This window comes from Scyliorhinus torazame, chromosome 11, assembly GCF_047496885.1.
Source record: "Scyliorhinus torazame isolate Kashiwa2021f chromosome 11, sScyTor2.1, whole genome shotgun sequence".
NCBI lineage: Eukaryota > Metazoa > Chordata > Chondrichthyes > Carcharhiniformes > Scyliorhinidae > Scyliorhinus > Scyliorhinus torazame.
This window is the reverse complement of record NC_092717.1, coordinates 176,176,867-176,202,334: the sequence shown is the minus strand read 5'-3', so window position 1 is coordinate 176,202,334 and position 25,468 is coordinate 176,176,867. Positions and strand designations below refer to the sequence as shown.

General features: G+C 48.0%; 1 protein-coding gene across 2 annotated transcripts in view; it reads right to left on the bottom strand.

Moving 5' to 3' along the window:
- Positions 1-25,468, bottom strand: part of LOC140385667 (neural-cadherin) — a 444,649-nt gene that overhangs the window by 171,543 nt on the left and 247,638 nt on the right. For both annotated transcript variants that reach the window (XM_072468059.1, XM_072468060.1), the window contains exon 5: positions 8,636-8,747. In XM_072468059.1, the coding sequence (XP_072324160.1) occupies positions 8,636-8,747 (112 nt within the window). The remainder of the gene's footprint in view (positions 1-8,635; positions 8,748-25,468) is intronic.

Sequence of the window (25,468 nt, the reverse complement as noted above, 5' to 3'; positions counted from 1 at the left end):
TATAGAATTTGGGCTAGCGTTTTGAGATGCATAGAAAACTGATGGGCAGACAGGAAACAAAGAATAGGAATAAACGGGTCTTTTTCCAGAGGGCAGGCAGTGACTAGTGGGTACTGCAAGGATCAGTGCTGGATGAAGATTCACCTGAGGAAGGAGCAGTGCTCTGAAAGCTAGTGTTTGAAACAAACCTGTTGGACTTTAACCTGGTGTTGTAAGATTTCTTACTGTGCTCACCCCAGTCCAACGCCGGCATCTCCACATCATGACTGTATAATTGCAACAGCACATCCCTGCTCCTGTACTCGAAACCTCTCCCAAAAAAGTCTAACATTCCATTAGCCTTCTTTACCGCCTGCTGCACCTACATGCTTACCTTCAGTGACTGGTGCACAAGGACACCCAGGTCTCACTGCACATTCCCCTCTCCCAATTTATAACCGTTCAGGTAGCAATCTGCATTCCTGTTTTTGCTTCCAAAGTGAATAACCTCACACTTATCCAAATTATACTGCATCTACCATTGATTTGCCCACTCGCCCAACCTGTTCAGATCATGCTGTAGGATCTCTGCATCCTCGTCACAGTTCACCCTCCCACCCAACTTGGTATCATTTGCAAACTTTGAGATGTTACATTTTGTTTCCTCATCCAAATCATTAATATATATTGTGAATAGCTGGGGTCCCAGCACCGAACCCTGTGGCACCCCACTGGTTATTGCCTGCCAATTTGAAAAGGACCTATTAATTCCTACTCTTTGTTTCCTCTCTGCCAACCAGTTTTCTATCCACCTCAATACACTTCCCCCAATCCCATGCGCTTTAATCTTGCACAATAATCTCTTATGCGGGACTTTGTCAAACGCCTTCTGAAAGCACAAATATACCACATCGACTGGCTCCCCCTTGTCAACTGTGCTAGTTACATCATCAAAGAATTCTAACAGATTGGTCAAGCATGATTTCCCCTTCATAAATCCATGCTGACTCTGAGTGATCCTGCCACTGCTTTCTAAATGTTCCGCTATAAAGTCCTTGATAATGGATTCAAGAATTTCCCCCACTACCGAAGTTAGGCTTACTGGTCTATAATTCCCTGTTGTCTCTCTACCTCTCTTTTTGAATATTGGAGTGACATTAGCTACCCTCCAATCTGCAGGGATTGTTCCAAACTCTATAGAATCCCAGATGACCACCAATGCATCCACTATTTCCAGAGCCACCTCCTTCAGCACTCTGGGATGCAGATTATCAGGCGTTAGGGATTTATCCGCCTTCAATCCCATCAATTTTCCCAGCAACATTTCTCTACTAATATTGATCTCCCTCAGTTCTTCCCTCTCGCTAAACCTTTTATTCTCCAACATTTCTGGTATCTGATTTGTGTCCTCATTTGTGAAGACAGAACCAAAGTATGTATTCAATTGCTCAGCCATATCTTTGTCCCTTATTATACATTCCCCTGTTTCTGTCTGTAGGGGGCCTACATTTGTTTTTACCAATCTCTTTCTCTTCACATATCTATAGAAGCTCTTAGTGTCAGTCTTTATGTTCCCTGCAAGCTTCCTTTCATACTGTACTTTCGACTTCTTAATCAATCCCTTCGTCCTTCTTCGCTGAATTCTAAACTGCTCCCAATCCTCAGACCTATTATTTTTCTTGGCCAATCTGTAAGCTTCTTCCTTGGATTGGATACTGTTTCTAATTTCCTTTGTAAGCCATGGATTGGCCCTCTTACCCCCTTTGCTTTTGTGCCAGACAGGAATGAACAGTTGCTGCAGTTCACCCTTGCGTTCCTTGAATGTTTGCCACTGCCTATCCACTGTCAATCCTTTAAGTAACTCTCCCCAATCTATTAAACCAACTCACGCCTCATATCTTCATAGTTTCCTTTATTAAGATTCAGCACCCTAGGCTCCGAATCAACTACTTCACTCTCCATCATGATTTTAAAATTCTATCGTGTTATGGTCGCTCAACCCCAAGGGGTCTCACACAGCTAGATTGGTAATGATTCCCTTCTCATTACCCAGTCTAAGATGGCCTACTCTCTAGTTGGTTCCTCCACACATTGGTCAAGAAATCCGTCCCATATACACTCCAGGAATTTCTCCTCTACAGCATTGTGGTTAATTTGATTTGCCCCATCTATGTGCAGATTAAAATTACCATGATCACCGATATTCCCTTATTACATGCATCTCTAATTTCATGTTTTTTTTTTAATTTAGAGTACCCAATTATATACTTTTTTCCAATTAAGGGGCAATTTAGCGTGGCCAATCCACCTAACCTGCACATCTTTGGGTTGTGGGGGTAAAACTCACGCAGACATGGGGAGAATGTGCAAACTCCACATGGACATTGACCCAGGGCTGGGATTCGAACCTGGGTCCTCAGTGGCCCAGACCCAGTGCTATCCACAGCGCCACATGCCGCCCGCTAATTTCGTGTTTAATGCCATTCCCAACATCGATGTGGAGATGCCGGCATTGGACTGGTGTGAGCACAGTAAGAAGTCTTACAACACCAGGTTAAAGTCCAACAGATTTTTTTTTTTTTGTTAAATTTTTTTAAATTCTCCTCCTTTTTCATGTTTTCTCCCACATTTACACCCATCAACAATAAACAATAATCAACAAGATATGTCAATCCCCATAATAACAATCCGATCCCACCCGCCCACCAACCCCCAAACCTCAACCCGCCTGTTTACATAAACAAATGACAAAAAGGAATCAGGGATTACCCGTAGTCACCCTTAATCTACACGGCTCTCCACCCATCCACCCCCCCCCAACCAACGCCATCCAGCCTCTAGGAGAGTACCGTACATGATACCCCAAAGTTGTACCCCCCCCCCCCCCCCCCCCGCAAGTCTCCTGCTCCTCCCGTCCAATGCCTCTTGTAAAACTCCTCCTCCCAACCTCGGTTCCCTCCCCCAACCTCTGTTCCCTCCCCCCAACTTTCCACCCCGGCTAGACCACTTGGACCCCGTTCTGTCAGGCTCCGATGGCCGTAGCTCCTCCACCCACCTCACTCCCGTTCACTGGCCGGCTTAAACCGGCCAGCGTGGAGGCCCCCGCCCGGGTCCCTTTCCCCCTTGTCCGGCCCTAGGAAAGCCCAAAGATCCCCTTTTAGCACACAAACCCCGCATATCCACCTACACCCCAAAGAGCCCTCATTTCGAGTGAAAGTCCCGTCCCTTGTCCAAATATATGCAACATTGGCTCCTTTAGCCTCTACACCCACGCGCAGTGATACAAAAAAAAAGAAGAAAATACAGTCATGAGGTTACATCGGCACATGACTATTCCTCAATTTGTCAGTTCTGCCACAGTCCATCTGCCCACTGCACCACCCGCTTCTGCTTGGCCCAGCTCAGGACCTTCTCCTTCACACTGTACCTACGGAAGCACAGAGTCACTGCCCTTGGCGGCTCACTCGCCTTTGGTACAGGCCTCCACGACCGATGAGCCCGATCCAGTTCATATCGGGAGGGGTCCTCCCCCTCCCCCAGTAGTTTTGCCAGCATTGCGGCAAAATACTCAGTCGGCTTCGGTCCTTCAACTCCTTCGGGCATCCCCACGACCCTCAAATTCTGTCGCCTGGATCTGTTTTCCAGATCTTCCATTTTTCCTCGCAGATTCTTGTTCGTGTCCATCACCTTCCGCATCTCCTTCCCCATCAAGGCAAGTTGATCACCGTGCTGCAATACCGTCTCCTCCACTTCCTTGAGCGCCTCCCCTTGCTCTCGCACCTCCGCCACTGCGCTCGCCACTGCCGTCTTCACCGGGGAAACCGCCTCCTCCACCAACACATTCAAAACCTCCCTCATCTCCTTCCTCACAATCTCCATACATTTCTCAATCTGCGCCAACTACTTTTGGAATTCCGCAGCCATCACCTTAGTTAGTTCTTCAGCCGTAAGCACTGCGGCCTCCCCTGGTGCTCCAGCCTCCATTTTCTTTGTTGACCCCGCGGTGACCTTTCCCCTCTCCAACGGACTTTCAGCCGCTTTTTTCCCGGCCGTTTTTTTGGTGATTTTCGACATCCTTCTTCTCCTTGCGCTATCTCCCGACTTTTACTGCCGTCGCTGGCCCTAGGACCGGGCGTTACTCCGCGAAAATGCCGTTCCCGAACGGGAGCCCTCCAATGTGCGGCTGCCTCCCGCCCGCCGTCACCGGAAGCTCTCGTCCAACAGATTTGTTTCAAATCACTAGCTTTCAGAGCACAGCTCCATCACATTCACCTGAGGAAGGAGTTGTGCTCCGAAAGCTAGTGATTTGAAACAAACCTGTTGGACTTTAACCCGGTGTTGTAAGACTTCCCACTATTGCCAACATCACCACTGCAGTTTGGGGGTCTATATATGACACCCACTATGTTTTTTGCCCCTTGGTATTTCTCAATTCTACCCATACAGACACCACATTGTCAGAGTGAAAATCATTTCTCACTATCGTGTTAATTTCCTCTTTAACCAGCACTGTCACGCCATCACCTTTTATTTTATGCCTGTCCTTCCTAAATACTGAAAACCTTGGGGCATTCAGTTCCGATCCCTGGTTAGCCTGCAGCCATGTCTCCGTGATCCCAATTATATCGTACCCATTTATATCTATCTGCGCGATTAGTTCATCCACTTTATTGCAAATGCTCAGTGCATTAAGGCACAGAGCTCTTAAGTTTGTCTTTTTCACATTGTTTGTCTTGCTCCCAATATTTTTCTCTTTTGCCCTGTTTGAGTTTTGCCCTTGGTTTCTCCGCCTATCACTTTTCTTATTCCCTTTTCTATTATTTGTTTTGTCCTTCCTCCGTCTTTCTCGGACTCCTTACATAGGTTTGCCTCCCCCTAGCCTATGACCTGCCCTTGTAGCCACACTATTAATATAGCTACTCCAGTTCAGTTTCTGATTGATGGTAACGCCAGGATGTTGATTCCTCGCCATGCATAAATCTGCCAGCGAGGGATACTGAATTTGTACATAGAACAGTACAGCACAGTACAGGCCCTTCAGCCCACGATGTTGTGCCGACCATTTATCTTAATCTAAGATCAACCTAACCTACACCCCTTCAATTTAGTGCTGTCCATGTGCCTGTACAAGAGTCGCTTAAATGTCACTAATGACTCTGACACCACCACCTCTGCTGGCAATGCATTCCACACATCCACCACTCTCTGTGTAAAGAACCTACCTCTGGCATCTCCCCTATACCTTCCTCCAATCACCTTAAAATGATGTCCCCTCGTGATAGCCATTTCCACCCTGGCGAAAAGTCTTTGGCTATCCACCTATCCATGCCTCTCATCAACTTGTACACCTCCATCAAGTCACCTCTCTGCCTTCTTCGCTCCAGTGAGAAAAGCCCTAGCTCCCTCAACCTTTCTTGTTTCGTGATTTGCGCTCCTAGCGGGAGAATCTCACCCATTGCATGCAGTTTTGTTTTCCTTGTCTGAGGAAGGATTTTTATGCTATTGAGGGAGTGCGGAGAAGGTTTACTAGACTGATTTTTGGGAAGGCAGTATTGATGAATGAGGAGAGATTGAGTTGGCTAGGATTGTATTCGCTGGCGTTCAGAAGAATGAGGGGGATCTCATAGAAACATATAAAATTCTAAGAGGACCAGACAGGGTAGATACGAGAAGGATGTTCCTGATGGTGGGGATGTCCAGAACAGTCTGAGGTTGTGGCGTAGACTATTTAGGACTTAGATGAGGAGAAAGGTCTTCACCCAGAGAGTGGACAGCCTGTGGAATTTGTTCCAACAGAAAGTAGTTGATGCCAAAACATGTACGTTTCGTATGTTTTCCAGAAGCAGTTAGAGCTGGATCAGGCTATTGCGTTGGATGATCAGCCATGATCATGATGAATGGCGGGGGAAGCAGGGAAGGCTCAAAGGGCCAAATGGCCTCCTTATGCTCCTATTTTCTATGTTTCTATGTAAGTGACTGAGTCATTCAGCCCAATGAGCCCTTGCTGACTCTGCACAGCAATCCGGTGCAGCTCCATTGCCCCGCAGCCCTGAAAGTTTATTTCCCTCAAATGTCTGTCTAATTTCCATTTGAAATCATTCGTTGCCTCTGCTCCCCCACTCCCAGTCATTACCACTCACTGCGTTAAAAAGTTCATCCTTGCATTGCCTTGAACTTTCAATCATTGTTCCCTAGGCCTTGTACTGATGGGAACAGATTTTCTTTGTCTATCTTATCTAAATTTATCATAAATCTCTATAAAATCTCCCTTTCATCTCCTTTGCTCCAAGGAGAACATCTCTGCTTCTCCAACCTAACTTTTAACCAAAATCCCTTACCCCGGAACCATTCTGGTAAATCTCCTCTGCAACCTCTCAAGGACCCTCACATCATTCCTAAAGTGCAGTTGCCAGAACTGGATGCAACACTGTAGTTATGGTCTAACCAGAAACCCTCGAACTACGCCAAGGAAATTGTAATTTCAGCATCAGCTGGCTTTATGCATTGCCGATTGATAATAATTTCAGCAAATTAAATTAAAGGCAGCACAGTAGCACAGTGGTTAGCATAGTTGCTTCACAGCTCCAAGGTCCCAGGTTTGATTCCCAGCTGGGTCACTGTCTGTGTGGAGTCTGCACGTTTTCCCTATGTCTGTGTGGGTTTCCTCCAGGTGCTCCGGTTTCCTCCCACAGTCCAAAGATGTGCAGGTTAGATGGATTGGCCATGCTAAATTGCCCTTAGTGTCCAAAACATGTTAAGTGGGGGTTACTGGGTTACGGGGATAGTGTAGATATGTGGGTGCTCTTTGTAAGGGCCGGTGCAGACTCGATGGGCCGAATGGCCTCCTTCTGCACTGTAAATTCTATGATCTATGAAATGTCCCAGTTACAAATGGATTACAGCCTAGTAAAACACTTTCTGACATGACTCCCCCAAAGTAGATGGAAGTATGGTAGATAATTCAATGAAAGGTGTATCTTAACACTTTGGAAGTGGAAAAAGTTTACACAAGTGATATTTAAATGAGGTCATTATGCAGATGAATTTGCTTCTTCGTTCAATAGGAGATGAAATGCGGGTACAGGCTCTCTAGCTTCATATATAAATAAGGCAGAAGTCAAGAATATTCATAATTAGTCACTGTTCCAAGAGGTGTTAAAATGTACAGGCAAATCTTTTAACTGGATAAATTAACCAAATTAATGTGTTTTCACTGTTTATCACAACTGATTAAATTATCATTTTGCTTCATCCTGGTCAGGTTATAGCAGTCAACACACATAAAACAAATTTGGAAGCCCAGAAATGAATGTTTGTTAGCTACCTGCATTCTGAAACAAGTTTGTGAAGCTTCAACCATGTCCCTCGTGGGCATCATTCCACGGCTTAAGCTGACCTTCATTTAACAGTAATCAGCATTAACTTGTTGATCATTCGGAAAGACAATGAAGGGTTGGTATAGAAAGTTGAAGGCACCATGGTTGGGTCTGAATCAGATTGTCAGGACAGAGTGATGGAAGCTTGACCATGCAATGAACCAAGCCTGACCTGGGAGCGGTTTATGCTGCCGCTGGTTGCCTGAGAATAGAAAGTGTCCTATTTCACAGGACGAATTTTGCTTTATTTTTTTAAAAATAAATTTAGAGTACCCAATTCATTTTTTCCAATTAAGGGGCAATTTAACATGGCCAATCCACCTACCCTGCACATCTTTCGGGTGTGGGGGCGAAACCCACGCTAACACAGGGAGAATATGCAAACTCCACACGGACAGTGACCCAGAGCCGGGATCGAAACTGGGACCTCGGCGCCTTGAGGCAGCAATGCTAACCACTGCGCCACCATGCTGCCCTAGACTTTTGCTTTATGAGCACTAAATTCACGAATGGGATGGTGAAAAAGAGGTTAATCTGAAGCAATTTAATTTCTGAACTGCATGAAGGACTTGCATGTATAGAATCCTTCATTACATCTGCCAGAAATATCTAATAGCACTTCTCACGCAATGAATTATTTTCTTTTGTTTGATAAATTTAGAGTACACAATTATTTTATTTTTCCAATTAAGAGCAATTTAGTGTAGCCAATCCACCTAACCTGCACATCTTTGGGTTGTGGGGGTGAAACCCATACAGACGCAGGGAGAATGTGCAAACTCCACACGGACAGTGACCCAGGGCTGGGATTCGAACCTGGGTCCTCAGCGCCGCAGTCTCAGTGCTAACCACTGCGCCACGTGCCGCCCTGCACTGTGACATGTTATTGTGTAAGCAAATGCAGCAGCCACATTGGACACGGAAAGATCCCACAGCCAACGAAATGTAATCTGTTTTTAACTGGTTTTAAGAGAGAACACAATAAGAACTCTATGTGTATCTTCAAATACTTCTGTAAGTGCTTTAAAATCCACCTGAACAGATGGACATTGCGTTGAACAAACACTTCGTCAGCACTCAGTGGATAGTCAGTCCCAAATATGCAGCCAAATCCTGGAGGGGTTTAACCTCACTACATTCTAATTCGGAAGCAAGTGTGAGCTAAGGCGATACGACCATCCACGCCAAGTTGATGCTAAAGTAAACAAAACTTCAAGTACTCCATGGCAGGGAGCACAATAATAATCTTGCTTTTTTTTTAAGCGGACCATATGTACAACCTTGCAGTAAAGAGGTGCCAATTGGGATATCTTCAGGAATGTTGTCACGGCTGTAGATGGAATGCAGGAACTCTGGAGTGCAGTCATTTTCATCAGTGATGTGAATTACTACCTGGAAAATAATTGCCAAAAGATAGAAATCAAGAATTCTCGGAAGCAAAAATGACGTAAAATGGACCTTAGTTAATCTACAAAAAATGACCATGTACAATTGCTGCACTAGCATCTCTATCAGTAACAAATCAGCGACGAAATGCAAAGGCTTGGTTAAAGAAGCAATGCCCTCTCTCACCATACATTCAGTCTAAATAAGACAAGGGGATGAGAAAAACAATGGGGTACAGACAAATTACCACATTAGAAGATTTATATTATCAGTAAAGAATAATGTGCTAGATATTGTTGCACTCTAACATTTCAGTGAGTGACAACAATGGACCATGAACCTTTCAGATAATATGTACCACTTTGTATGAATAAAAATTAATTGTAACAGAAATCTATGACATTATGATGTGGTTTCTCATCAATAAGGGCAACAAGGGTTAGGGGTTAAGGAAAGAAAGTAGATTGAGGATTATCATATCAGTCATGATCTTATTGAATGGTGGAGCAGACTCGATGGGCTGAATGGCTACTTCTGCTCCTACATCTTATGTGATTTCAGTCGACACATATTGAAAGTTTTGGGGTCTTTATTTTGCGTAATCTTCCCTGCTCATTTAAAGCATTGCTGATTCAGCTGCCCAAGCTTAAAAGAGGAAAGAGAGGGAGGAAGGTGGAAGGTCTGAGTTTAGGGCCTAAGAAGCTTAAGGCACAGTCATCATTGATTTTAAAATTGCCAGAATTTGAGAAGTGCGGATAACTTGGAGGGCTGGAGATTACAGAAGCATGGAGGTGCCACCGAGGGATTTGAAAACAGGGATGTTTAAAATCAAAGCTAATTGGGTGTCATCAGCATACATGGGGCTGGATTCTCTGGTCGCTGACGGCAAAATCGCATTCGGCGATCAGCCGGAGAATCAAAGTTTCCAACCGAATCGGGGGAGGCGCCGCTTTCGCGGTGCTCCGCCCCCTCCAAAGTGGCGTACTCGGTGGGAGAACGCCGCGCGACGTATAGACAGCCTCAAGACGTTGCCTGAGGCCCGCCCCTGACGGGCCGAGTTCCCGATGGCGTCGGTCGCGTGTGGTCTCATCCGTCAGGAACTCGGTGTGGCGGCTGCGGATCAGTCCAGCGTCGCCACAGTCGGGGGAGAGCCAATCCGCGGGTAGGAAGAGACTTTATCAGGGGCTGGGGGCACTGTGGGGGGGTGGTCCAGGGCGCACGTGCCAGCCAAAGGGGGGCACTATTTCACGGGCCGGGACCATGAGCGACCTCCGCCATGTAGCACAGCGCGGCCACGGACCTGGCAATTCTCCGGGCCGTATTGGCAGCTAGAGCCGGTTGCTCTACACTACCGGCATGCTAGTCCCCAGCCAACCGGAGGATCGGTGGCTGTTTTACTCCATTTTATTCTGTCATAAAACGCCACCATTCCCATGCCGCCGTGGGGACTTAGCCTCAGAATCGGAGAATCCAGCCCATTGTTTTTGCATGCTGTTGCAAAAGGGCAGCATGCAGGCCGTCCCAGAGACATCTGTGTGGGAGGGGAAGTGAATCCATTGGTGGAGACTTTTGGCACCAATTATATAGATAAGAATGGAAGCAGGCCAGTGCAGTACCACCCAACTGGGTGACAATGAAGAGGCATTTGAGGAGGTTAGCCTGAGCAAACTGTGTCACAGGCTGCAGACAAGTTAAGAAGGATGAAGAAGGACAGTTGCCTTTGTCACAGTCACATGGGATGTCATTTATGACCTTGATAAGAATCCTTTCGGTACTGGGGCAGGGGAAAGCTCCCTGATTGGAAAGGTTCAAACTTGGAGTTGGGGGAAAGACGGGCATGAATTTGGGAGGCGACATTGGAGTTTGGAGACATTGGAGTTAGGAGTAATTTGCAAGGACAGTGGAGAGTCAAGGGTTTAGTTTGTGAGTATAGGGGTGATGGGGGTGGTGGCAGCAGCATTGGAGATAAGAACGTTGGAACCTGAGGAAAGAGAACATTAATTGCCAGCTAACACAAAGAGCCAGCAAGGGAAGTTGGGTGGTCGGTAGTTCAATGGGAACAGAGTCGAGAGAGGAGGAGGTGGTCCCCATGGCCAAGGTAAGCTTGGAGTGACATGAGCTGAGATAGGAGAGAATCTGTCGAAAGATAGAGGGTCAGGTCTAGGGCAGGGGGAACCTAGGGGAAGTTTGACCAGTGGGCTAGGGGAAGGGAGGAAGCGACAGAGGCAGCTGATCAAATAGTTTCCATCTTGGTGACAAAGAAATCCATGAGCTCCTTGATATTGTTGCCAAATTAAATGGCTAATTGGAATATCTGGTAATGGAATATTATCCATCACCTGTGATACTGTACTACAGCTTTAGCAGAGGAAGAGGAAGAGAAAAATCATATTGATCAATATTAGTAAAATCAATATATGAAAATGCTTGCATGAAGTTCCTCTGTCCATTGTTTTAATTAAGATGTTCATTAAAATAGCAACAAAAAAAAAACAAATACCAGCTAAATTTCTTAAACCATCTGTCACAGATATCACTCAATGCAATTTCAACCCTCCTGTGACTTAGTCAGTGGATGTGAATTTCCTTAGAGTTATTCTTCCTCGGCCGTCGTCAGAAGCACGGTGAAAATCCTGCTTCCGCATCAACAGAGATTCTACCACACTGCTGGAGAAGTTGTAGTAGTGGAGCAGGATCAGCGCTGTAGAAATTTCTGGATTGCATTCCAAATTCATCAGAAATAATACTTAAATACACAAAACAACACTTTTTAATAAATTCTTTAAAAAGCAGATCAAGACGAAAGTATATTTCACACTGTGTGTTATCCAATTTCACAGAAATGTATTGCAATTAATGTGAGCTATAAATATCTTAAATAATTTCTGTTGAATAATTCAGATTTTTAAAAAAATGTTTTTCAATGATGAGCAGTCACCAGCATAACTAAGAAGAGAGTGATTAGAGATGGATATTTGTATGCATGGTTCAAAGATCCTGTTCAGCTAACTTTTAACCCTTGCCCCCTTCCAGGATGTCCTTCGGCCATTCAAATTAGCTGCTAATTTTCAATGTTGAACTGAGCCAAGTCAAGCCTTATGTCTTGTTAGTGACAGATGCTCAGAATACTGGGCCGGGGTGGGGGAAGAGGAGAAGGGATAAAGCATTTTGCCCGCCTCACCCTAAACAAGCGTACTGACTTGTCTCTTGCCAGCATAACATAAACTCTCTTGAGCACCAGAAGTGCACATCTCTTTGTCACACAATATCGTCAAAAGATAAATCTGTGGATAATAAAAACTGCCTTTTATTTTGCCATGAATCGCTGACCAAACTGCAAAAGTCTCAATTCCATGCGTGTTGCTGTGGGACACACTGGGCAGGGGCGAAAACAAAAGTGATCCACAGGGTTGGATAAAACATGATTACATCCATTTTGCTATTTAATTTTTATTAATCCAGAAATTCAAATTTCTCACTCAGGAGAAAAGAACTTTAATCAAAATCATTCTGAACAAAAATACTGTTCTTCAACCCAAATGGCAAATAATTTCATTAAAATCGGCTAAGAAACTCTCAGCAACCCATTTAGTTCAAACATCAAGTGCTGGAGCATTTTACTACAGGATTACTGGCACTTTCATGTGTGGATTCCACAGATGGTATTAATATTAGAAGAAAGTGAGTCTAGTAATCAGTATCACAACAGCTTGAGAGCAGGCTTAGACCAGCTCTAGGGTGATTCCTCGCACAAAGTCTCATCAGAGACTCCACGTTTGTTGCTGAGGCAATGTACATCACCCTTCTGCAGAAACTGCTTAAACTTGGCTTCCCATTTCTAACAAACTATTGATTGGAAATAGCCATTGTTTACACCCCTTATTGAGATTTAAGAACAGGAAGGCAGAGCGCTGCATTTCTGCCACAAACTTTGTTGTGGAAGTTGCGCAGTGACTTTGATCACACATTTTAAAAATTCTGCCCTTAAGGTACTGACAGCAATATTGCTTGCACTGGATTCATTGGGCCGGATTTTCATTCCTGAGGCAGCTAGAGGGAGTTTGGAAATTTCCAGGCTTGGCGCACCCACCTCAGCAAGATTCCCATAAGTGGCGGGATTCTCCGTCCTGGGACACCCGGATCGCGTTCCCGATGGGATGGAGAATCAGGGCGTCAGGGCAAAATCAGGATCGACGCCGGGTGATGACCCGATTGTGATGCTCCGACTCTTCGCTGACGGGAACTAGGTCCACGCCCCTGTGCCAGCAAGGGAGTGCAAATGGATCTTAATGACTGCCTCACAACCGTTAAAAAGTACGTGGATCTGGTGGCACGGCAGCGCAGTAGTTGGCACTGCTGCCTCATGGCGCTGAGGACCCAGGTTCGATCCCGGCCCTGGGTCACTGTCCATGTGGAGTTTGCACATTCTCCCTGTGATTGTGTGGGTTTCACCCCCACAACCCAAAGATGTGCAGGGTAGGTGGATTGGCCACGCTAAATTGTCCCTTGATTGGGAAAAAAAAACTTGGTACGCTAAATTAATTTTTTTTAAAGTATTTGGATGAACACTCGAAATGTCATAGTATTCCAAATCTATGGGAAATTGGGATTAGTGTCGATTTAGTGTAGTTTTGTCAATGCAGACTCAATGGGCTGAAGAACATCTTCTGTAAGTGTGACTCTATGGCTCTAAAATGGTCGCCCACTGTTACTTCATCCACCTGCTCAGCCTCATTTCCTAGATCCATATCTAGAACTCCCCCACCCCCGATATTCTGGTAGTTGAAGTCCCCAATTATTACTGCCGTATTGTTTTTGCACTCAGAAATACACTTACCTCTTTGCTCTTCTAACTCCTTCCACTATTTGGGGGTCTATGTTATACTCCTCGACTTTTTTATTTCTGAGGTCAACCCATATGGCTCATTTGATACTTCATTTAGTATCATCACTCCTCACAGCTGTAAGTTCTTCTTTATCCAGTACTGCTACACCCTAACTTTTCTCTAACCCTCTCCATCCTGCCTGAAAACTCTACATCCAAGAATGTTCAGCTGTTGCTTTTGACCCTCTTTAAGCCAAGTTTCCATTATAGTGGTGATATCATCTGGAATTAAAAGTTTAAGGATGACCACAAAACCATTGCTGATTGTTATGAAAAGCCCATCTGGTTCACCAATGTCTGTGAGGGAAGGAAATCTGGCCTTTTTTGGTCTGGTCTACATGTGACTCCAGATCAAAGTAATGTGTTTGACTTTTAATGCTCTCTAGAATGGCTAGCAAGCCAGTCAGTTGTAATAAACCGCTGACTATAATTCAATAAAGAATGCAACTAGACAGATAACCTCGCATTGACCTAGGCGCCGGAAATGACAACAGAAAACTCAGAGCTGCTGATCCTGTAAAGTCTTCCTTAATAAGTTCTCGGGCCTTGTGCCACAATTGGGAGCACTGTCTTACAGACTTGTCAAGCAACAGCCTGAAATACACAACCTCAGGGAACCATACCTTACAGACAATGTCCTAGACACAACCATCATTATTCATGCACATGTCCTGTCCCATCAGCACGACAGACCCATCAAATGTAGCGACATAGTGGTACACAGTCGGGACAGAGTTGCCCTGGGAGTCCTCATCAGCTCTAGATCACATGAAGTCTCATGGCATCAGGTCAAACATGGGCAAGGAAACCTCCTGCTGATTTCCATGTTCTGCCGTGCCCCACCCATCTCTCAGCTGATGAATTAGTGCCACAATATGTTCCAGTGCTCAGTACTTGTGGAGATGAAGCCCCATCCTCACACTGAGCTTCCCCTCCATTGTGTTGTGTGGCACTGTGCTAAATGGGATAGATTTCAAACAGATCTAGCAACTCAAAACTGGGCAACCTTGAAGTGCTGTATGCCACCAGCAGCAGCAGAATTGTATACACCCACAAGCTGTAAATTCATAGCCCAGCATATCCCCCTCGCTACCATTACCACCAAGCCAGGAGATCAACCCTGGTTTAATAAAGAGTGCAGGAGGGCATGCCAGGATCAACAGTAGGTGTACCTAAAAATGATGTATCAACCTGGTGAAACCACAACACAGGACTACTTGCATTCTAAACAGCATGAGCAGCAAGTAATAGACAGGGCTGAGAAATTCCACAATCATTGGATCAGATCTAAGCTCTGCAGTCCCATTACATATTGTCGTGAGTGGTGGTGGACAAATAAACAATTCACAGGAGGAAGAGGCTCCGAATCCTCAATGATGGATGAGCCCAGTACATCAGTTCAAAGGATCAGGTTGAAGCATTTGAAACAATCTTCAGCCAGAAGTGCCGAGTGGATGATCTATCTCGGTCTCCTGAAGAGGTCCCCAAGCATCCCAGGTGTCAGTTTTCAGTCAATTCGGTTCACTCCACATGATATCAAGCGGCTGAAGGCACTGGACACCACAAAGACAATGAGCCCTGACAATATTTCGGCAATCGTACTGAAGACTTCTGCTCCAGAACATTCCCCACCTTTGACAAACTGTTCCATTAGAGCTACAACACGGGCATCTACCCGACAATGTGGAAAATTGCCCAGGTATGTCCTGTACACTAAAAGGAGAAATCCACCCTGGCCAATTACTGCCCTATCAATCTACTCTCGATCATCAGTTAAGTAATGGATGGTGTAATTAACAGTGTTTTCAAGTGCCAGTTGCTCAACGATACCCTGCTCACTGATGCTCAGCTTCAGTTCCGCCAGGATCACTCAGCTCCTGACCTCATTACAGCTTTGGTTCAAACATGGCCAAAAGAGCTGAATGCCAGAGGTGAGGCAAAAGTGACTAAAAGTGACTGCCCTTGACATCGAGGCCGTATTTGACAGAGTATGGCATCAAGAATCCCTAGCAATACTGGAGTCAATGGAAATCAGGAGGAAAATTGTTTGTTGACGATAGCACAGTGGTAGCACTGTTACTTCACAGCACCAGTGTCCCAGGTTTAATTCCCGGCTTGAGTCAGTATCTGTGTGGAGTCGGCACGTTCTCCCTGTGTCTGTGTGGGTTTCCTCCGGGTGCTCTGGTTTCCTCCCACAAGTCCCAAAAGACGTGCTGTTAGGTAATTTGGACATTCTGAATTCTCCCTCCGTGTACCCGAACAGGCGCTGGAATGTGGCGACTAGGGGCTTTTCACAGTAACTTCATTGCAGTGTTAATGTAAGCCTACTTATGACAATAAAGATTATATTATTAAAATCATACCGAGCACAAAGGAAGATGGTTGTGGTTGTTGGAAGTCAGTCATCTGGGACTTCCGGGTGCGGCGATGACCAGCTGAGTCGCACGTTTCAGCAGCTCCCTGTGAAACGGACTTTTGGGCTCTTGATAGGAGCCCCAACGGCAATTTTGACGGCTAAAAACACTGTGCGGTAAACCAGAAGGGAATCCCCCCTGGATACGGATGGAAAAAGGAGAAAGTGGCCGGATTGCAGTGGATCCTTTAGAACAGCGGCAAGGAAGGCAAGCAAAAACCAAGATGGCGTCGGAAGGTGGCAGTTTAACATGGGGCCCTGAACAACAAGAGTTCTTGAAATGCTGTGTGGAAGAGATCAAAAAGGAAATGAAGAAAGAGCTGTTGGCCCCGATACTACAGGCGATCGAAGGGCTAAAGGAGGAACAAAAGACCCAGGAGCGGGAGCTTCGGGTCGTGAAGGCAAAGGCAGCCGAGAATGAGGACGACATACAGGGCCTGGTGGTGAAGACGGAGACGCAGGAGGCACATCAGAAACGATGTGTGGAAAGGTTGGAGGCACTGGAAAACAACGCAAGGAGGAACAACCTGAGGATTCTTGGTCTTCCTGAAGGTGTGGAGGGAGCGGACGTCGGGGCATATGTGAGCACGATGCTGCACTCGTTAATGGGAGCGGAGGCCCCGGCGGGTCCGTTGGAGGTGGAGGGAGCATACCGAGTGATGGCGCGAGGACCGAGAGCAGGAGAAATTCCCAGAGCCATAGTGGTGAGATTCCTCCGTTTTAAGGATAGAGAAATGGTCCTTAGATGGGCGAAGAAAACTCGGAGCAGTAAATGGGAGAACGCGGTGATCCGCGTTTATCAAGACTGGAGTGCGGAGGTGGCGAGAAGGAGGGCGAGCTTTAATCGGGCCAAGGCGGTGCTTCATAAAAAGAAGATAAAATTTGGAATGCTGCAACCGGCAAGACTGTGGGTCACATATCGAGGGAGGCACCACTACTTTGAGACGGCGGATGAAGCGTGGACTTTTATTGTGGAAGAAAAACTGGAATGAGCGGGTTATTAAAAAGAACGTTCGAACAAAGTGGTGGGGCGAATGTGGGGGGCAAAGAGGGGTTTTATGTACTAATCCTGCGATGTGGTAACTTTTCTCTCTCCCACAGGTGGTGATGGGGGGAGGAGGGGAGGTGGAGGAGATGGGGCGTTGGCCATTGGGGGCGGGGCCAAGGGAGAAGCGCGGGCTTGGTTCCCGCGCTATGATAATCATGGCGGGAATAGAGAAGCAGGAAGGAGGGGGCGTCGCACGGTGCGAGCCGAGGTTACGGGGGGAAGCCGAGGTCAGCCAGAGTTTGCTGACTTCTGGGAGCAACATGGGGGGAGTAATTATGCGAGCAGGTTGCTGGCACACCAATTGAGGAAAAGGGGAGCAGCGAGGGAAATAGGGGGAGTGAGGGATGAGGAAGGAGAGATGGAGCGGGGAGCGGAGAGAGTGAATGGAGTGTTCAAGACATTTTATAAAAAATTATATGAAGCTCAACCCCCGGATGGGAGGGAGAGAATGATGGGCTTCTTGGATCGGCTGGAATTTCCCAAGGTGGAAGAGCAGGAAAGGGTGGGACTGGGAGCACAGATCGAGGTAGAAGAAGTGGTGAAAGGAATTAGGAGCATGCAGGCGGGAAAGGCCCCGGGACCGGATGGATTCCCAGTCGAATTCTATAGAAAATATGTGGACTTGCTCGCCCCGGTACTGACGAGGACCTTTAATGAGGCAAAGGAAAGGGGACAACTGCCCCCGACTATGTCTGAAGCAACGATATCGCTTCTCTTAAAGAAGGAAAAGGACCCGCTACAATGCGGGTCCTATAGACCTATTTCCCTCCTAAATGTAGATGCCAAGGTCCTGGCCAAGGTAATGGCAATGAGAATAGAGGAATGTGTCCCGGGGGTGGTCCACGAGGACCAAACTGGGTTTGTGAAGGGGAGACAGCTGAACACGAATATACGGAGGTTGTTAGGGGTAATGATGATGGCCCCACCAGAGGGAGAAACGGAGATAGTAGTGGCGATGGATGCCGAGAAAGCATTTGATAGAGTGGAGTGGGATTATTTGTGGGAGGTGTTGAGGAGATTTGGTTTTAGAGAGGGGTATGTTAGATGGGTGCAGCTGTTGTATAGGGCCCCAGTGGCGAGCGTGGTCACGAATGGACGGGGATCTGCATATTTTCGGCTCCATAGAGGGACAAGGCAGGGATGCCCTCTGTCCCCATTATTGTTTGCACTGGCGATTGAGCCCCTGGCGATAGCGTTGAGGGGTTCCAAGAAGTGGAGGGGAGTACTTAGGGGAGGAGAAGAGCACCGGGTATCTTTGTATGCGGACGATTTGCTACTATACGTGGCGGACCCGGCGGAGGGGATGCCAGAAATAATGCGGATACTTGGGGAGTTTGGGGATTTTTCAGGGTATAAATTGAACATGGGGAAAAGTGAGTTGTTTGTGGTGCATCCAGGGGAGCAGAGTAGAGAAATAGAGGACCTACCGTTGAGGAAGGTAACAAGGGACTTTTGTTACCTGGGGATCCAGATAGCTAAGAATTGGGGCACATTGCATAGGTTAAATTTAACGCGGTTGGTGGAACAGATGGAGGAGGATTTCAAGAGATGGGATATGGTATCCCTGTCAATGGCAGGGAGGGTGCAGGCGGTTAAGATGGTGGTCCTCCCGAGATTCCTCTTTGTGTTTCAGTGCCTCCCGGTGGTGATCACGAAGGCTTTTTTTAAAAGGATTGAAAAGAGCATCATGGGTTTTGTGTGGGCCGGGAAGACCCCGAGAGTGAGGAAGGGATTCTTACAGCGTAGCAGGGATAGGGGGGGGCTGGCACTACCGAGCCTAAGTGAGTATTATTGGGCCGCTAATATTTCAATGGTGAGTAAGTGGATGGGAGAGGAGAAGGGAGCGGCGTGGAAGAGATTAGAGAGGGCGTCCTGTAGGGGGACTAGCCTACAGGCTATGGTGACAGCCCCATTGCCGTTCTCACCGAGGAACTACACCACAAGCCCGGTGGTGGTGGCTACACTGAAGATTTGGGGACAGTGGAGACGGCATAGGGGAAAGACTGGAGCCTTGGGGGGGTCCCCGATAAGAAACAACCATAGGTTTGCCCCGGGGGGAATGGATGGGGGATACGGAATGTGGCAAAGAACAGGAATAATGCAACTGAAAGATCTGTTTGTGGATGGGAAGTTCGCGAGTCTGGGAGCGCTGACCGAGAAATATGGGTTGCCCCAAGGGAATGCATTCAGGTATATGCAACTGAGGGCTTTTGCGAGGCAACAGGTGAGGGAATTCCCGCAGCTCCCGACACAAGAGGTGCAGGACAGAGTGATCTCAAAGACATGGGTGGGGGATGGTAAGGTGTCAGATATATATAGGAAAATGAGGGACGAAGGGGAGACTATGGTAGATGAACTAAAAGGGAAATGGGAAGAAGAGCTGGGGGAGGAGATCGAGGAGGGGCTGTGGGCAGATGCCCTAAGCAGGGTAAACTCGTCGTCCTCGTGTGCCAGGCTAAGCCTGATTCAGTTTAAGGTATTACACAGGGCACATATGACTGAAGCACGGCTCAGTAAATTTTTTGGGGTGGAGGATAGGTGTGCGAGATGCTCGAGAAGCCCAGCGAATCATACCCATATGTTTTGGTCATGCCCGGCACTACAGGGGTTTTGGATGGGGGTGACAAAGGTGCTTTCAAAGGTAGTGGGGATCCAGGTCGAACCAAGCTGGGGGTTGGCTATATTTGGGGTTGCACAAGAGCCGGGAGTGCAGGAGGCGAGAGAGGCCGATGTTTTGGCCTTTGCGTCCCTAGTAGCCCGGCGCAGGATATTGCTAATGTGGAAAGAAGCCAAGCCCCCGGGGGTGGAGACCTGGATAAATGACATGGCAGGGTTTATAAAGCTAGAGCGGATTAAGTTCGCACTAAGGGGGTCGGCTCAAGGGTTCACCAGGCGGTGGCAACCGTTCGTCGAATACCTCGCAGAAAGATAGATGGAATGGAAAAAAGAAGGCAGCAGCAGCAGCCCAGGATCGGGGGGGGGGGGGGGGGGGGGGGGGTGGGGGGGGGAGGAGGAACCAGAAGGACTCTCAGGGTTGTTAATATATACTGTATAGTATGTATAGGTCGTTGCGACAGATAATTATATATTGGACTGTTAAATTATATTTTTGGAGAGTGCTACTTGTGACAAGGCAGTTGCCAATTAGGGCTAGTTTTCATTTTTGTTATTTATTATTTATTCATTTTTTGTTTATAAAACAGGTCATTGTTATTTGTGTTGTTATAATATTGTGTCAAGGATGCACAATGTACTGTGTTGGTTGACCAAAAATTTTCAATAAAATATTTAATTAAAAAAAAGGAAGTCAGTCATCTCAGTTCCAGAACATTACTGGTAGCGTCCTAGGCCCAAACATCTTCAGCTACTTCATCAATTACCTTCTTTCCATCATTAGGTTAGATGTGGGGATGTTCACTGACAAATGCAAAATATTCAGCACATTTGAGGCTCCTCAGATAGTGAAACAGTCCTTGCCCAAATGCAGCAAGAGCTGGACAATATTCAGGCTTGGGCTGACAAGTGGCAAATAACATTCGTGCCACACAAGTGCCAGGGTATAACCATCTCCAACTAGAGAGAATCAAACCATCGTCCCTTGATATTCAATGGCATTACAATTGCTGAATCCTCTACTATCAACATCTTGGAGGTTACCACTGACCAGAAATTAAACTGAACTAGCCATATAAATACTTCGGCTACAAGAGTACGTCAGAGGCTAGCAATCCTGTGGCAGGTAACTCTTCTCATGACTCCCCAAAGCCTGTCCACCATAAGGCACAATTCAGGAGTGTGATGGAATACTCTCCACCTGCCTGGATGAGTGGTGCTCCAACATTCAAGAAGCTCGACACCAGCCAGGACAATGCAACCTGCTTGCTTGCACCCCTTCCACAAGTATTCAATCCCTCCAACATCAATGCACAGTAGAAGCAGTGTGTACTATCTACAAGATCGACAACAGGATCACACCAAGGCTCCTGACACACCACCTTCAAAACCCCCAACCAGTACCATCTAGAAGGACAAGGGCAGCGAACCCTCTCCCCTTCCCGTAGTGTCATGATATTCAAACACACACATCATGATGGACACACTAACAGGCAAATCAGAGTACACAACACCACAACCAATCACAGACAAGAACACCAACCACATAAAAAGCACGAGCACGACACCTGGTGGTAGTAGGTCTGGGGAGAAGGGAACAAGAAAGAGCTGTTAAAACATCACAAGCAGGGAACCCCCACGTGCAGAGTGCAAAGACCAAACTGTAAATAGTAAGTTTAAATAAAGTAGCGTTGTACCATATGCAACCGTGTTGGCTCATCTGTGTGTCAGAACACCCAACACCACATGGTACAGGAGTGGATCGATACCTGCCTACTAACCTGCCATTCTGGACATGGACCACACCGACGGACCGCAGCCGATGCAAGTCGCGGGGAACCTAGGCACCAATTGGAAGTTCTACAGGCAGCGGTTTGACCTGTACATCCGTGCCACCGAAAAACAGAATGTCTCGGATGACACGAAGATTGCAATGCTCCTCTTCTACGCAGGTCCGCACGCCACCGACGTCTTCAACTCACTGGTGTTCGAAGAAGGCGAAAACCAAGCCAAATATGACACGGTCATCCTCAAACTGGACCAGCACTTTCAAGTTGAAGTAAATGAAAGCTTTGAAAGATACCTCTTTCAGCAACGCCTGCAAGGTAAGGAGGAGCTTTTTCAACCCTTTTTGACGCACCTCCGGATTCTAGCGCAGTCCTGCGGTTACGGCACCATCACAGAGTCCATGATCAGGGACCAGATTGTTTTTGGCGTTGCCTCTAGTGGCCTACGCCAGCAGCTTCTTAAAATGAAAAGCCTCACCTTAGCGTCTGCTGTGGAAGCCTGTGTCCTCCACGAAAATGCTACCTGCCGTTTTGCCCGATTTCAGGCGTCCGAGTTGGCACGGAGGGGGTCCCCAGCCGTCGAATCGGCAAGCCAGGCCGCCCACGACGTCGAACGCATCCAGGCCGTCGGTTACTTCCCGACCCACGGCCCGGACGACAGCGGCCGCTTCCCGCGCTTTTCGCGGTCTCCCGCGCAGGTGCGCGCCAAAAATAACGGCCACAACAAGGGACGCACTGCGCAGGCGCGCCCACCGCAAGATCGCACTGCGCATGCGCAGTGGCGCAACGAACGCCGTGACGTCATGACGTGCGGCCGTTGTGGAGCTCTACATTTAAAAGGGCAATGTCCTGCAAAAAACCGACAGTGCCACAGATGTGGCAAGATGGGCCACTACGCAGCCCACTGTCGTTCGGCTCAACCCATGGATCCGGCGCATCCTCGACAATCTCGCAGACAAGTCAGGACCGTCCAGCCCACGCATCAAGACTTCCAGTTAAGTGATGCAGATGACCAGGATGCCTTCCGCGTTTCCGTCATTGATGTCAACAAGGTCAATGCCATCAATCCAGCCGATGAGTGGTGTGCCACCCTGACGGTCAACCGATCGCGCGTCGCCTTCCGTCTGGACACCGGCGCATCTGCCAACCTGATTGCTTACTCTGCAGTCCAGGCCATGAAGGTCAAACCACCCATCACGCCATCCCGGCTCAAGATGGTTGACTATAACGGGAACGTCATCCCGTCCATAGGATCTTGCCAGCTACAGGTGACTCACAAGATGTACACGGCCACACTCCCCTTCGAAGTTGTCGGCTCATCAAAGGACTCGTTACTGGGCGCACAGGCGTGTAAGGTCCTTCACCTGGTACAGCGCATTATGTCTCTCTCTCCAGATGAGATATCCGACTTCCCGGATGCTGAGTTCCACGCAAATCTCCATTCCCTCCTTGCTCACAACCAGGAGGTTTTTGAAGGCATGTGGACATTGCAATACACGTACAAGATTCGACTCAGACCGGACGCCATCCCTGTCGTTCACGCACCTCGCAGGGTTCCTGCGCCACTCAAAGACCGCCTCAAGGCACAACTGCAGATTCTTCAGGACCAAGGGGTCCTATCCAGGGTCACGGAGCCCACGCCATGGGTCAGCTCCATGGTCTGTGTAAAGAAGCCCTCTGGCGAGCTCCGTATATGTATAGATCCTAAAGATCTGAATACCAACATCATGCGGGAACACTATCCCATCCCGAAACGAGAAGACCTCACCAGCGAGATGGCGCGAGCCAAAATATTCACTAAATTGGATGCGTCCAAAGGATTCTGGCAGATCCAACTGGACCCGGCCAGCCGAAGACTATGCACATTCAACACCCCTTTTGGCAGATTCTGCTACAACCGGATGCCATTCGGCATCATTTCGGCATCTGAAGTTTTCCACCGCATTATGGAGCAGATGATGGAAGGCATCGAAGGGGTACGTGTATATGTGGACGATATCATCATTTGGTCCACCACTCCGCAGGAACACATGCATCGTCTACGACGTGTCTTTACCCGCATACGACAAAATGGCCTGCGTCTCAACCGTGCGAAGTGTGCCTTCGGCCAGACGGAGCTGAAATTCCTCGGGGACCACATCTCAAGGTCAGGGGTCCGTCCCGATGCAGACAAGGTTAGCGCCATCACAGCCATGCCACGACCGGCTGACAAGAAGGCTGTCTTAAGATTCCTGGGCATGGTCAACTTCCTTGGGAAGTTCATTCCCAACCTGGCTTCTCATACAACAAATATGCGCCATCTCGTAAAAAAATCGACAGAATTCAACTGGCACCAATCGCATCAGCGGGAATGGGAGGAGCTCAAGCACAAACTGGTCACGGCACCAGTGCTGGCCTTCTTTGACACGACTCGCCCTACAAAGATCTCAACAGACGCCAGCCAATCTGGTATTGGAGCGGTACTCCTGCAAAAAGACAGCACGTCGTCATGGGCCCCGGTTGCATATGCCTCACGAGCCATGACCCCTACCGAACAGCGCTACGCGCAAATCGAAAAAGAATGCCTGGGCTTGTTAACTGGACTGGACAAGTTCCACGACTATGTGTATGGCCTGCCACGATTTACGGTCGAAACTGACCACCGCCCCCTGGTCAACATCATTAACAAAGACCTGAACGACATGACTCCTCGCCTCCAGCGCATCTTACTTAAACTCAGGAGGTACGATTTTGAACTGATCTACACTCCGGGGAAGGAGCTCATCGTGGCGGACACTCTTTCCCGAGCAGTGAGCACACCACCAGATGCGGAGGGGTTCGTGCGTCAAATTGAGGCACATGTAACTCTGACAGCAGCAAATCTGCCAGCTGATGATCCTAGTCTGGCCCACATACGCGCAGAGACGGCGACTGACCCCCTTCTGCAGCGAGTGATGCGCCACATGACGGAAGGGTGGCTAAAAGGGCAGTGCCCCCAGTTTTATAATGTGCGAGATGATCTCACCAACATAGACGGGGTCCTTATGAAATCACACAGGATCGTTATTCCGCACAGCGTGCGCCAGATGATTCTTCATCAACTACACGAAGGCCACTTGGGCGTCGAAAAATGCAGACGAAGGGCCCGGGAGGCGGTATATTGGCCGGGTATTAATGAAGACATAGCCAACATGGTGCTCAACTGCACAACCTGTCAGAGGTTTCAGCCGGCGCAACCTCCGGAAACACTTCTACCACACGAGATGGTGACGTCCCCTTGGGCGAAGGTGGGTGTTGACCTATTTCACGCGCTCGGCAGAGATTACATTGTTATTATAGACTACTTCTCAAACTACCCGGAAGTCATGCCTCTCCATGATCTGACGTCGTCCGCAGTCATTGGGGCCTGCAAGGAAACATTTGCTCGCTATGGCATTCCAAGGACTGTCATGTCAGACAATGGACCTTGTTTCGCCAGCCGTGAATGGACGTCCTTTGCCGCAGCATATGGTTTCACTCATGTGACATCCAGCCCTCTGCATCCACAATCGAACGGGAAGGCTGAAAAGGGTGTCCACATCGCCAAGCGGCTCCTGTGCAAGGCGGCTGCTGCCGGATCGGACTTTAACCTTGCCTTGCTGGCCTATCGATCGGCCCCGCTATCCACGGGTCTCTCGCCAGCGCAGCTACTAATGGGTCGCTCCCTCAGGACGACGGTACCTTCCATCCTGGCACCAACAACAGACCATGAGGCGGTTCTTCGGAACATGCAACTGCAGCGTGATCGCCAGAAAAGTCGGTACGACACACGAGCGACGGACCTGCCCCCCCTGTCCTCCGGAGACAAAGTACGCGTCCATCAACCGTATGGTGGCTGGTCAGCACCGGCTGAAGTCCTCCGACAAGTGGCTCCCCGCTCGTTCCTGGTTCGCATGCCGGATGGTTCCGTGCGTCGCCGCAATCGGCGCGCCCTTCGCCGACTTCCACGCTCACAGCCACACA